Source organism: Gobius niger (genome assembly GCF_951799975.1).
Source record: "Gobius niger genome assembly, chromosome: 19".
Taxonomy (NCBI): domain Eukaryota; kingdom Metazoa; phylum Chordata; class Actinopteri; order Gobiiformes; family Gobiidae; genus Gobius; species Gobius niger.
This window is the reverse complement of record NC_136870.1, coordinates 17,875,195-17,890,028: the sequence shown is the minus strand read 5'-3', so window position 1 is coordinate 17,890,028 and position 14,834 is coordinate 17,875,195. Positions and strand designations below refer to the sequence as shown.

The following is a 14,834-nucleotide window of genomic DNA, read 5'->3' as shown; positions in this document are numbered from 1 at the left end:
TTGTGATTCCATTAGTGTGTATTGGGTCTCCGGGTCGGTGCAGGGAAGTTGCAAGTGTGGTTTTCTTGCCAGAGACACCAGGGGGAGATGAAAGACCCCCCAATCATCCTATTAACACTTGTATTACCCTCAGAGGGACAACGAAAAGGATTTATTAAGGTAAAAAAGTTGCTTAGTACTGCTTTAAAATGCCTCTGCCATTCGCACACATCATAATACTCTAAGTGCATTAGAATATGCGTATTGTGTTGCGACAAAAGTGTATTGTTCCAGCCCTAGTTTTGAGTGTCTGAATAATTGTTTTATCAATTTTGTCTTGTCTTTGACCACTGTGATTTCTTCTACAAACAAACTTACGCTTGGTCCTGATAAAGAAATCTTGAACCATGTAAAACTGCATTGGCATATTATCAGACAGTGCAGGGATTTGTGCTTTGGCAAAAATCCTACCTTAACGCACTTTCATTTACTGCGGTGCATTAGTGCGAAGCATCTCTACATTGTCCTGACAATATAGAAGCTCTTTGCTCTAATGTTATCCCAGCAAAGCACTGTGGGTAAACGAGTCCAGTGTGCTGATTAAGACCACCACTCCATTACATAATGATACGATCGGGCCTCTTAATGTATTCTTACACCACAGTGCTTTCCAAAATGCTGCTGCAAGCTTTTTGAATATAACGGCCAAATGAAAACCGTGATGGTTACGCGGAGGATATTACTCCTTATGCAATCATACAGAAACGGATAAAAAGAAAAACAGAGAGAGGGTGAGAAGGAGAGTATTAGGCCAATGCTGCATTTTACTGCATCGAGCTTTGCGCCAACTCCAGCTCAATGTAATAAAAGACACCTGATCCATATTCCCAGGTTGGATTATTTTATGCCTACTCAGAAAAACGCTTCGACACAGAAAGGCAGGCACGGGGAGGGAGAGAGGTAACTCTAGAGTGGCACACATTTAGGGGGAAAAATCGGTCTGGGCCTAAAGGAAGGTTATCCAGGGGCCACGGTAAGAGTACAAAAGTACAATTCAAAAGGTATTTTTTCATACGTATTTCTTGAGTGAATCTGAATTAGCTGTCTTTTCTGTAACAGCTGCTTGTCTTGGGGTCCTAACATACATTTTAAGTGTCCAATAGAGCTGGAAAAGAGACCTTGGTCATGGAAAAAAAACATGACAAAAATATGCAAAACAAACCTAGTCTAAAGAAGAGCTATGATTATTTTCTTGCAAGCAGCCATGTGAAGTTGCAGTACTAAGTAACTCATGCCCCTAGAGGCCACAAGCGCCACTGCAAGTGTCGTAGATATTGTACATCTAATTACACAATATAGATAATTTTTCCACTTAATCTTGGCTGTAAATACTGTTTAGTTGGTGCTAGCTCGCAGTTAGCTTTGCCTGTTAGCCTGTTAGCTTCTTCTTCGTGATTCCATGAGTGTTTATTGGGGCTCCAAGCTGTAGGCAGGAAAGCTGCAATTGTGGTTTTCTGGCCAGAGACACCGGGGGAGATGAAAGACCCCCCAATCATCCCATTAACACTTGTATTACCCCTAGAGGGACTACAAAAGGATTTATTAAAGGTAAACAAGTTACTTAGTACTGCTTTAACAACACAAAGGTAGAAAGCATGCATACGAAGGCATCAGCCCCATTTGGTGATGATATAATGGTAAGAATCTGAGTTAACTTCTAAATTACTACAGTAAAACCCACCAGTTCTTTCAAATGAGAGAAGGGAAATCATGAACACGGGTACAGTGATCAACTGTGTGCTACAAAGTCCAAAGAGGAGACATTAAAATCGTGTTTGTCGACCAAAACATTAAAAAAAAAACGTTGAGTCAGGAGCAGCTGTGATATCGTCTTTGAGTACTACTACAGGAACAGAAGGCAAAAACAACACATCGTCTCCGTTTTAAGTGGCACTAATCCAATTATCTCGAGGCCAAATGTGCCGCTTCATCCACGTGGGATCACTCGACTCTCACGCGTGCTCTCAGGCACCAAATGGCCTGCGCTGCCGGGTGCACACCACTGCTCTGCTGCGTCAGGTGCTCCAGGAAAAGATACGGCAGACATGTTTCAAACGTGCTGGGGGGGGGTGTTTGCAGGGATGGCAGATAAGCGCTCAGATTTTTGGCTTTTTACTGTTTGTGCAGCCTGTTGAGCGACTAGAAAATGCTACCATATAAATACTTAATTGATCAGGAAGATTGTTCTACCTGATCAAATGTTAGGAATTTTAGCACTGGGTTTGAAAGAAGATTCCTGACACAATCATGAGAGAAATGTCCGAGATTTTCAAGTGATATTTTATAAAACCAACAAAACAAAGTTAAGCTTTTGAGACGCTAAGACCAAAATGAAATGGTTAGCTCAGTTAAACGCGAACCAGTGATATTTAGTGACATAAAAAAAAAACACATGAATGTAAGCCAACTGGGAACAATGATGTTATGAATTAGTCGATCTTGCCTTGTACCAGAAACATGGTGGATTTCCATGGCAACAGTGGATTTACAACATTCAGGATTCGTAAAGGTAGCAAGAAGTCCAATTTAATGATTTTTTATGCCATTCTATGCCCAAATACTATATGTAATAAATATAATAAATCTAAATATGTAATAAAACATGAAATAAAAAATCTGTGCACATTTCATTTCCACAGATTTGTAAAACTTCCATCAAACAGAGGAATGAGGAGAAATCTTATTATTCAGAAATAAATTGGACACAACGGGAAACTTTTGAGGAAGAAATAGTGTATAATGTCAACCAAAACTGTCGCTGAATGTGTTCAAACCCGAATTTGAGTCGAGTCGTAGTCATTATTTTCCAAGAAGTTTAGATTTACTGCCATTTTTTAAAGCTTTTTAATGACATTTAAGGCATTCATTTTGATTTTCCATGCTTTTTAATGCCCTGTGGAAACCCTGAACATTTCATCCCAAACTCTATAGGCTCTTACCCAAACATCTCTCGGCCATTGCTGCACAAGCTCAAATAATCACCTCTTACTTCCTACTTTCATCAAATAAACTCGGAGAACAGAGTGTTCTCTAAATAAAAACCTAATCCGTTTCACTTGTCAATGGTCAAACTGTAACGCTAAGCCTGATTGGTGCTATGAGTGAAACTAGCCGTCCCGATGTCTCCCTGCCTCTCTCTATCCGTCTGCCTCACTCTCAGTAGGCAGCCGAGTATCCGCAGACCCCTCCTGTTGTCCCAGCACAAACAGCCTCAGTCCAGACGGTGGGAGACGTTTTAATTATTCACCAGGTAAGAGAGATGACTCACGGCGGCTGCACAGGCTGAAGAAGAATGAAGCATTAGACGTGAGGAGAAGAGGGGCGGAGACTACGGGACAGAAGTGTAGACGGAGTGGGACAGGGCGACGAGTTCAGGGAAAGGAGCCGCGGGTTTATTTAAGGTCAATCCAACCCAGACAGGCGGCTGCGTATTAAAATTTTACAAGTATTTTCTATAATAGGTGCAAAGTTATGCCTGGCATGCAAAGTATATTTAGCGGGGCTTACATAATGGATGATTTCAAGACCCGAGTGTTAATTTGCCGTGAAGAAAACAGAACAAAAAAAGCACAGTTAAGAAGGCTGGCCTGTGAATAAACCATATATATATAGGCGAAGCACTTTTACCTGAGTTGATTCCCACTATGGCTGTGTGTGTTCCCTGCTAAAATATATGCTATGGTGCCAATATTAAATTATAAATGGAAGGCAGCATACAATTTTTAACACCACCTTAAAGCACTATCATCCTTATTTTTGTATTTTTTTGTTACTCCAACGATCTATATAGGCTGGGCACATTCACATATCGCTTTGAATTCAACATTATATCTATGCCACTATGTTTTGGTTGTTTGCATCCACTTTTCCACGCCCCGATGGCTTTAAAACACACGCAGCCTTCCAACATTACATCGTGTCTCTCTGAATACTAACCACTTGCTCCAGCCTCTTTATCTTTGTGGGTTGTTGTTGATTGTTTTTCATATTGGCTCTGTGATATAGATCTTGGACGGGCTGAAGTAGACTGCTGTGTATGTGTTAAGTCAGGTGTGAGCCAGTTGCCAGATGCATCTCTCTCTCTCTCGCTTTCTCTGTTATTTGATGGTAGATTTCAGGCCGCTGCTGTTTTAAGGCGAATGACTCAGACAGTAATGGACCTTCTCGCGGCTCCAGCCTACCTCCAAGATTTACCACCCACTGTAAGTCTTCTCTACTGCAAAACTCGCGCAGGACTGTACACACTCAGCTCACTTATCTCCCACTTTCTACCATTTTGTCTTTGCCTTTCTCCATCCCCATCTACCGCCAAAGTATCCCCAACACACCTAATCATCCAACATGGTTCTGTGAACATTTGCTTGGATCTGTGAGCCAAAGTGAACCTTGTCTAAATCCTCCTCCTGTGCTCAACTGTGCAGTGGATAATACAGATCAGTAGGAACCCAAAGATTCAGATATACAAGAATTAGCCTGTTCACCTTTTTCCTCTTAACTGTGCGTAATATTGTTTAACCCAGGGGTTGGCAATTCATTTTCATAAGGGGTCACATGTGAAGTCTGAATTGAGTTGAGGGCCGCACCAACAATAACTCAAACTTATATCGGTATTTAAGTATAATATATGGGGTAGTGCATTGCCGTGTCCATAAACAAAAGCTCTGAAATAAAAACATGTTTTGATTGGGAAAATACACTGAGGACTTTTTTTCAATAAATGAATAATAATAAACCTGACAGGACTGTAGCCTCATAAAAACGGCTTACACTTATTGCACTTTACAAGCCTGTGTCACAAGTCTCTGCTACATTGTAGTCAATATTCATTCACTCCACACTCCATGGTAGTAAGCTACTATTGTAGCCACAGCTGCCCCGGGGCAGACAGTCCATTTCCCACTTGCAAGTCACACAATGTGTTGTTTATATCCTGATTTCTTATTATGTCAGTGCCCTGTAGACACCTGTAGAATTCTTTCCTTTTATTCTTCTTTAATCTGCCCCCTAGTGGCTGGAGTGAGCATTCTGGTAATAAAAAAAAAAAGTCATAACTCTGCACAGGAAAGGGCTAGAGACGTACTTTTTTTTTTTTACATACTTAGGAATTTATGCTCTACAAGTTGTGGGCCAGACTGAATCATCTCGGGCCATATTTTGCCCAGGTCTGGTTTAACCCCTTACCCCCGCCTGAACCAAACACATTTCCTCTTGTTCAGCTTCTGAACTGGAGTTAGGGTTAGTGTAATGCCTCATTTGAAAGCTAAGACCTACAACAAAGGTGATCGTAACTTTTCTGTCACCGCATTTTTGTCACATTTTTGACATGTTTTTGTCTCTTTTTTATTGCTGTTTTGTCATGTTTTTTGTAACTTTTTTCTGGCGTTTTCATCCTCATTTTTGATGCCATTTTGATGCTTTTTTTGTGTGTGAAGTTTTTAAATTTGGGTAAAGTCAAAGTGGAGACAATGTGCTTGGTTCAGGTGGGGGTTAAGAGATTAAAGTGGGGGGTATTTTTTGAAATGTCAAACACATCTTTCTAACCATCTTACAATTCATTGGTTAGAAAATGCAACATCGATCTAAAACAGCAGAAACAAACTATTCAGTAGTTTCAATTCCTGATTTTCTCAGATCTCACCGAAAGCCCCTCCCAGATGTTTGTTGTGCATGTAAACACAGCTAGTGTAAAAAAATCTCATAGTGACAACCCTGTTACTAAATGCCTGTGCTTTTGCGCGACAGCCGGCGTGATCTTGAGGGATAACCCACTTCTTAGGCAGTAATTTTGTGTCTTTTCCTGTCTCGTTGTGTGCTAGTTTCTGTCTCTCCGGTGCAGCCGGGGCAGTGGAGCACTCAGGGAGCAGCTGACACTGATCCGAGGAGGCACGACGCATGCTAGGACGCACTCGGTTGGCTTGTAAACACACTTGGCTGCCCTCAGAGGAGGCAGAGTGAATCAAGTGGCTCTGGCAGCAACAGGGAAGCTTTGAGAGACTAACCTGACCTACTCTACTTAGACCACACACTCCACTGTTTACGAGTGTCAACTTGATTTGTTGTGAGGAATTATTTGCATGTGTTTCACTCGTCACTCATCTGAATGAACAAGCCTGACTTCTTTAGCTTTGCATAATATTCCACTACTTTGTTAGGTAGCAAGATCTTTTTGTTAGGAATAATCACAAGAGGCTACTGCTTTTCCAAAATTTAGGCCTGAGACGGGGTCAACAACTGGATTAAAGAAGACACGATACCAGAAAACCTCTATACAACTAAAACACCCGATGTCTGATTTTTTTATTCTTAAACATAACTCATTCCAAACTTTTCTCACACATTTCTAACATCCCCATTCTTCACAGGGTTGAGCTTATTGGTTATTTTCACAACTATCAGGGAGCAATACTCTCAAGCGACGTAAGCAACAAATAAAATGCTACAGTTCACGATCAATTAAACTGCTTTACACGCAGTGTCCACAACGGTCTGCTTTTATAATACACCGAAGGACAAAACAAATTCAATTCCGCTACTACAAGACATCCACAAGAACCTGGAGGAATTGAGACAGTTGAGACAAGAAGCCTTATTGTCCACTGCAATCCCAAAAATAAAGAAAATATATTCTATACAACTTGTACGTATATTAAAAAGGCACAATAGTAACACAATAGCCAAGGCCAAAGGTTTTATTCTGCAGCGCATTAATCAGGCACTGTCGGTCTCAGCGTCTTGAGTTCGACTTCCGACTATGTTAAATCACTTAACACTACTAATGTTACTGATTTACCATTTGAAATACCATCACGCAGTGGTCATATTTCCTTCTCCTGCACCGTGGAGCCCTCTGGCCCGGGATCCATGCAGCAGTGCAGCGCACAAGCGGGGTCTTAACAGGTGTTTAAAACGCACTGGGACGCGTATTTGTGTCCGCTCGGATGGCAGAAGGCGGCCATTACGGCTCTCATTACCGGATAAGTGACAGAGAATGAAGGGCAAGGGGGACGCGTAATGTTGTGACATAAGGCCATTTGGTTTAGTGTCTGAGGAGATTGGCTGGGCTCGAGGCTCGAGCACAAATCGACTCTGTGTATGAGGGCCAAGGATGAATTTCTAGACGAGTCTTTTAGATCTATGCTGTCACAATCTGGTAAAAGACGAGGCTGTTCAGAAGTGCTGCTAACAAAGAATGGTTTTGTGATATGGAATTCTTCATGTCAGTGTAGGGCCAAGGATTTGGGTCAACGTTAAAAGAATCTGGACCAATTTTGAGATAAAAAAATTAAAAAAAGAGAAATCACTCGCATAGAATAAAGTATTTGGTCTTTCAGACTTTGTGGTTCAGTTGAAAGAGAAATTAGCCTTGACATGTTTCCCTGGTCTGGTCCGCCTCTTGTGTTCAGTTCAACACATTTAAATAACCATTTACTTACAGTAATAGTTTAGTCATAGGATGGAGATAGTATAGTATCTAAAAGATAATTACACACCACAATTTATTTCATGAAAATATGACTGTTCATACTCCAAACCCTGCATAAAGACATACCTACTTGTAATAAGGTTAGCACCCAAAGTAAGGAAGCATTTCTCATCCTGCTTCCATGTTTTTATCGCGCTGTAACGTAAAGTACAACCAAAATGTACTTTTTTATTGATAAATTGACTTTTGGATGTTTTGTACATTGAAAAACCTTTCTTTGTAAACAGCACAAAGCAGCGTTAGAGGACACGGCCATTACATCTGAACAACAGCCTTTTCTGCAAATCATCCGCCACCATCTTTCATCCCAAAGCTAAAAATATCACCCTTGTTTTTGCACCATTTACTTTGAGCTGCGAAGATGTTTTGCGGATACAAAAGAGAACAGTGACCTGTTGTTTCGTTCCTAAATAAAGAATAGACGTTTGGCAGCGGCAAGTCACAGATAAATGCTTTAATTTGCAGTTCTGCCGTGAATCTCGTCAACAGACTTCTGCCCGGTCTTGTCTGTGGATTAAGGCACATTCAAGGCCAGCGGTGACTGTGCAGGATTTGGATTGCGGAACATAATGTCTAATGTCTAGTAAGGACACTGTAGTAAGTATGTTGATGCTCAGCTATGCTTAAATATAACAGTTACACTATAGAAGTATCTTGCAGCAGAATACAGTAGCACGTGAGCATAGTTCTATTATAATTAATATTAGAGATGATTTTATACATGTGTTTGTCCTCTAAATTGGTCTTTGTTTAGAACTACTTCAGTCCAACATCTATTCATTTATTTATTTGCATTATTTGAGAGGGACAGACACAAAAACATAGACAAACTGTGACAAAGGTCTGATATAGTGCTTATGGCAACAGGTCATTTGCAGCACTTGTCCTTAGATGGGCTTTTATGAACTGTTAAAAGTACAAAACACCACATACTACATAGAAATCGGCTCCAGTTTAGGATAGTTAAAATCTTGGCATGGACCTAGTTTAGATCTGGGTACTGGGGGAGCTGCCACACATACAACCATTCATATAAAACAGTCAGTCAGTTACTACCAGTACATCACAGTAAGGCAATACAGTTCATGTTAGTTATGACGGCTCTTCTTCACCTGCTCTTTTCCCTTTCGTTTATTTAAAAGGGACACAGAATAGAGAAGAATGAGAGCTTGTTGTATCTGTAGCTCTTGAAACGGTGTGCTCTGTACAGTCTGCCTGATGGGAGAATTTCATATTCACCGAACAGAAAATGTGATTGATTCTCAACGATTTTCTGAGCTTAGATGAGGACATAGCAAAAAGGTCTTTCATGGACAGAAACTCTTCGTTGGGGAGCTTCCTGGCCCTCAGGACTAATTTCTCAATTTGTGTTTTGCTCTGTACCGTTAGAGGACCGTACCAGGCTACGATCCCGTACCGGACAAGACTCTCTAGAATGGCATTGTAGAAGTGAGTCAACATTTCTGTGCCCACACCAAACACATGCAGTCTTCTTAAAGCAGTACTAATTAACTCATGCCCCTAGAGGCCATAAGCACCACTGCAGGTGTCGTAGCGTGTTAAGTTTTTTCACTCATTAATTGTCCGTGAGAGTAAATACTACCCTGACAGAAAAGACAAAGGGACAGAGGGATATTGTACATCCAATTACACAATGGAGATAATCTTTTTAACTCAAACTTGGCTGTTAATACTGTTTAAGTGGCGCTAGCGCACAGCTTGCTTTGCCCGTTAGCCTGTTAGCTTCATCTTCGTGATTCTATTAGTGTGCATTGCACCTCCGACCTGAAGGCAGTGAAGTTGCAATTGTGGTTTTCTGGCTAGAGACACCAGGGGGAGATGAACCCCCCCCCCAATCACCCCATTAACACTTGTATTACCCCCAGAGGGACTATGAAAAGGTAAGGTAAACAAGTTACTTAGTACTGCTTTAAGTAATGGAGTCTTTCGGACAGTTTATAACACAAATGCTCAATGTGCACATCCCATTTGAGCAGGTCATCAATGTGCTCACCCAGGTACTTGCAGGATTTGACCTGCTCAATTTGTCTGCCTCAGGGCTGTGTTTTTGTATGTTTTTGTTTAATTACAGCTTTGTCATTTTAATATGTAAAACTCCATCCAATTGAAACCCAGTTGATAACGTCTGCCAAAGCTCACATCTGACCTTTCCATCGGCCGCTGGCATGACTTGAACACACCAGGTAAGAGGAGCCGGTGTTTTGTTTTTGCGCGCCTCATTGCCTTACCTCTCAGGTCCTGCCCGGAGCGTCCCGGCCCACAGGTGGTGCTCTGGCGGGGCATGCGCAGCGATGTGCGTAACGGAGTGTGTCTCTGCTCATCCAGGTAAGCCAAGTCCTCCAGGTGAGCCGAGCTGGTGGCTGCATTTCAAGAACAAAACACAATTTATGTAAGTTCAAGTTGTCTCTGGCCAAAAAAGAAGGTTATCTTTTTATAACAGATGTAAAATACTCAGACCAAATTAAATTAAAAATGCTTATCTATATTTTTGGACTGGTCAGATTTAATGGCTTATAGAAACGTAAAACCTCAGTCTTCTTCATTATTTTCACAATCAAAGCAGGAAATATGAAAAAAGACAAATCTTTATTAAAATAGACAGCACAATGACAGCGCTGTCAAATTTTTAAATACATCAGACTCAGACTGACCTCAATAGTGGGCTTTGATATCAATACAGTATTGCCAAATCATTTAACATCAGAATAGCAATCTTTTCTCACACTCTTAGTTTAAATTGAGCTTGAAAGAATTATTGAAAGAAGTCAGAAATACCTTGAAACATGTAAAACATTCCAGGTTCATCAAGTAAATCATTCTAAACCTGTCAAAAACTACTCATATAAAGATTCTGAATTCAAGATAGGCATCACCCAACACTAACATCCCGGGGCAGTGGTCAGGCTCAGTTTGTTTTGCTCCATCTCTCTCATCCCCAAATGGGCCGGTCCCCAAATGGCCCCCCTCCCTTATACTCCCTCGGTGGCTGTCACGCGGCACAGGCAGATGCCATCCGCGCCCTCTCAGGAGTAATTAGCTCACCAGACAAATGTCTTATTCATGGAGTGAGCGCTGTCTGACGCTGCCTGCCGATTGTTCACACCACGCTGTGTCTTCAGGCTCAGCGATCATAACCAGCGGATGGGAAATGAGATTTGACAGAGCCACAGCGAGGAGGGGACGGGGGTTCTTACCGCACCTGCGCCACGTGCGTCTTCATGCGACATTCATGACAGTATTTCTTATAGACGGCTGTTCAATTAATCACATTTTTTATCGAAACAGGACCATTTCAATTATCCAGCATGCTGCTTTATAATCAACAGGTCTTCAGCCAATCCTGCAGGAACAGCTCATTGTTTTCAATGGGGTTTGGCCTTTGGTGGGGGGAAAATGGAAACTATTGTGTTAAATTATCCTGCAGTAAAGAAGCAGGAGTTATCTGTCAAAAAAAAAAACTTTATTAATACCTTTAAGCAACTCCTTAAAGGAACAGGCCACCGTTTTCACATGCTGAAATATGTTTTTACCTGAGCTTAGACGAGTTGATGCGTACCTGTCTGGTCTTTGTGCGTGCGCTCAGTCACGCTAAATGACCAAAGATGTTGTTAGCATTTGGCCTCTCCCAATGCATTCCTATGGCTCCAAACGAGGGTGAAGTTGGAAGCTACCACGCTCTTCCACGGGCACGCACAAAGACCAGGCAGGTACGCATCAACTCATCGAAACTCAGGTAAGAACATATCACAGTATGGAAGAACTGTGTGCCCTCAATCACACAAAAAGACCAAAGATGTTGTTAGCACTTGGCTTCTCCCAGTATATTCCTATAGCTCCAAATGAGGGGTGAAGATAGAAGCGACCAAGCTCTTCCACGGGCACGCACAAAGACCAGACAGGTACGTATCAACTCGTCTAAACTCAGGTAAGAACATATCTCAGTATGGAAAAACGGTGGCCTGTTCCTTTAACCTGTTACCTGCCATCTTAAGGTTAGAGTTAGGGTGAGCAATTGTGCAATGTGCATATCCTAAGCTCAAGGCGCATTGACTAGGGACCTTACAGCCTATATGCCGGTGTGATATCTCATTTTTGAAAGACAAGACCTTCTAGTTTCTAAAACTATGTGTAAGATCTGTGTGAGTGAAACACAACTTACATCACATTTGCCCTAAACCCTGGTCAGCTAGAGCCATAAGGAGTCACGAATCCCAATCACTTCTATGTGGCTTTGTCAAAAAAAAATCTCCAATGGTTATTTATGGAGGTGTTTGTCTGGTCAGAGCGAGCGAGCAGGTGTAAGGAGGGGACATGAGGATGAGTGATTCGTGGTGCGGTTTGTCAGACGACCACATGGGACTGGTAGACTGTGCTGGCTTGTGACCCTTTGTAGCTGTGAATTTAACAGCTGAGTGCTTTAAATATATCGTTAGTTATTGCAAGGGGTTTGTATTAATCAAGCACATTTTCTCTAGTTCGGCTTTACCCAAATCTGAAAGCTTATCGAGCGGAGTTTACAGACTACAGGTCAGTTTAACGACCTACAAAACTGATCATGACTTTTATTGCGCTTTTATTGTGTTATTGTTGCTTTTCTGGGCACATTTTTGTCGCTTTTTTGTGTGTTTTCATCCTTGTTTTTGTCGTTTTTACACTTTGTTCAAGAAGCTTTTAGATTTGGGAAACTGCAATAACTAACAATCTATTTAAAGCACTCAGCTGTTACAAAGAGTCACAAGCCAAGAGGTTAAGTATATAAAAATTTGAAGTGCATACAAATCTATTGTATCAGTTTGAACTTGCTGAAAGCCTCTCCCCGCTCTTCATCCCTTTTCACCTTGAACTGTCACGTCTATAAAGCCGACATGTCAAAAAATATGTAGAATTTCTTACCTCTTGGCATTCTAACTTTTGCTCGCAATTTACTCTCAAGGTTTGTTTGCCATCCCCTTAGAAAACAAGGCTAAACCAGATTATGCCTGAGGTTAGCACTTTCACAAGAATAGGCTACATTCTAAGTCCTGTCGTCCTGCCTAAACAGCACACAACATGTCCCCATACGGGTACAATAGAAAACACCTCAAGTGGCAATTTTTAAGTGTCATCTTTTCAAACGGCCAATACAAAGTTTCTATCACAATACAGAACTAGTCCCATTCTCCTGTCAGTCTTTCAAAAGGCTAAAGCTCTATAATCCCTCAAGTGGCAGCCCTCAGAGCCCACATGTCACATACACAGCACCTCAACATTGATCCCCCTGGTCCCAAGTTCAAAGTATTGCCTTTTTTCTTTTTCTTTTTTTTTAACTTTTGCTGTCAAGAGCCAGTGAAGCAGCGGGGGATTGGCTGCGTGTGCGCCCCATGAGTGCGTTTTGCTGTGTGACTGCCCAATCGTGGACGGAGAACAGGTTTCCAAGAACAGAGGCGAAATGGCAGCTGTGGATTGCTGGAGGCCTGGCCCTGGTGCGGACTCTCTGGGACGACTCTTTCATCGAAATGGGCTCAAAGTGGAGACAGAAGGAGCAATGATCCACTAAGGGAAATGACTGCAGGCACTTTCAGTTTAAAATTCAATGTGTAATTTTATACTTTTATGCATTTAATAAACTAACTACCACATTTCTCTGCCATGTGACTGTCAGCTATGAGATAAACATTATATATTGAGGATTGAGGAAATAGAGGAGCATATGATGATACGATAAAAGCAATTTTCAAAACATGTTTAGTTTATTTTATTGTTAAATTGCGTAATTAATTTTAACACTGCTTACAGGCTTATCAGGTAATCACTTTGCATTACACATTCAAAAGACTAAGTATTCAAAGCCAACCCTTTGCATGGCGTGATAAGAGCTGCAGCTGAACAGAACGGCCCGAAAGAGGAGACAGAGCGAGCATCAAGTCACAAAGAACAATGAGTCAGGGCTTGTGACTAATCGTCTTCTGAAGGCCAGAGTGTTTATTGTTTAACTGTATTTGAATCTGAACACTGGCATCTCTGGGCTCATCATCTCTATCTGCAATGCAGCAGGCTGCTGGGGATCACTTTCAGTGTTTCTGTGCCAATGCGCTAAGACTGCATCATGTTGGAATAAAAAGGGGGAAAACTGTGGAAGTCAGAATGGAGTGAGAAAAATGGAGTAAACAAAAACTGACTGCAGCAGAAATGTTGGCAGTGCAGTATTTCAGCGCTGAAAAAAAGTGACAAATGATGAACTGAACTGAGCCAGTGTATCCAGGGAACTTGTAGGCCAATATGATTTATTTATTTTTTGGTAAAGTTAAGGTGAAGCTTTACAAGATCCTTGCACTGAGAAGCCTTTCCATCTGAGCCACTGCCGCCATTGAGGCCAACAATGTTTTACAGGCCCCTTATTAGTTCTCTGCATTTGACCCATTCTTTTTGCTATGAGGCCACAGCTCCACTTACGTATACAGTATATGTGTCTTTTTACCCTTTTGTCTTCGCCTTACTGTCTAATTTCAGTCATTTCTCTCTGTTTAATGCGTTGCACATCTTCTTCTGACCCCTGTTCAATAACACTGCCTGCCAGTATAGTCTCAGCCCTGGCTCCAGCCCAAAGCAGGCAGTCTGTCACCTGCAACTCTCCTCTTACGTCACATGGAGATGACTTACAGTGACAAGCAAGGCCCTAACATTTCCAAGCATCACAGCAGCAGCTAAAGGTGAAAAGAGGATAAAGACGAATTTAAGAAAACAAACGCTAAGTGGAAATCAATGAGTCCCGTCCGCCCCCAAAATTGAAAAACGCCATCTGTGGCTAAAGCTCATTTCTTCATTTTGTGCTATTTGAATCATACATCAGTGCTATTCGTTTCCTTATACATAAAATAGCTGCTCAGGCTTTTGAGTTTATATTTTATTCAGTTGTGGTTAATGAGCAGATTTAGTTAAGTAGACGTAATCCTGGTTCCTCCCTCCTCGGCTCCTGTGGTGCTCTGCCTTCATTAGGGAAATGTGAGCGACGATGCCTTCATGTGCACTTGGAAAAAAATTATTTTGCGCAGGGTAAATGCGTGTGAACTTGCACAAGTCAACAACCCACACACATTTTACGAGTGTTCCTTCATTTTATGTATTAATGATATGCAAGTTAAATACTCCAAGTGACATCAGTAGCACTTTAACTGAGTTTGTATAGGGGCTGTAGGCATTTATATTCCAATATATTCACAGGCAAGGGTGGACTATAAATTTCCCTGCAGACTTCAGACAGGAAGCAGTGCTGGGAATATTATAAATCCAAAATGACAGACTTATAGGAATA

At 41.6% G+C, this 14,834-nt stretch overlaps 1 protein-coding gene across 12 annotated transcripts in view; it reads right to left on the bottom strand.

Annotated features, from left to right (window-relative positions):
• tanc2b (tetratricopeptide repeat, ankyrin repeat and coiled-coil containing 2b) overlaps positions 1-14,834 on the bottom strand; it is a 201,369-nt gene that overhangs the window by 31,202 nt on the left and 155,333 nt on the right. For all 12 annotated transcript variants that reach the window (XM_079577073.1, XM_079577070.1, XM_079577074.1 and 9 more), the window contains one exon: positions 9,772-9,903. In XM_079577073.1, the coding sequence (XP_079433199.1) occupies positions 9,772-9,903 (132 nt within the window). The remainder of the gene's footprint in view (positions 1-9,771; positions 9,904-14,834) is intronic.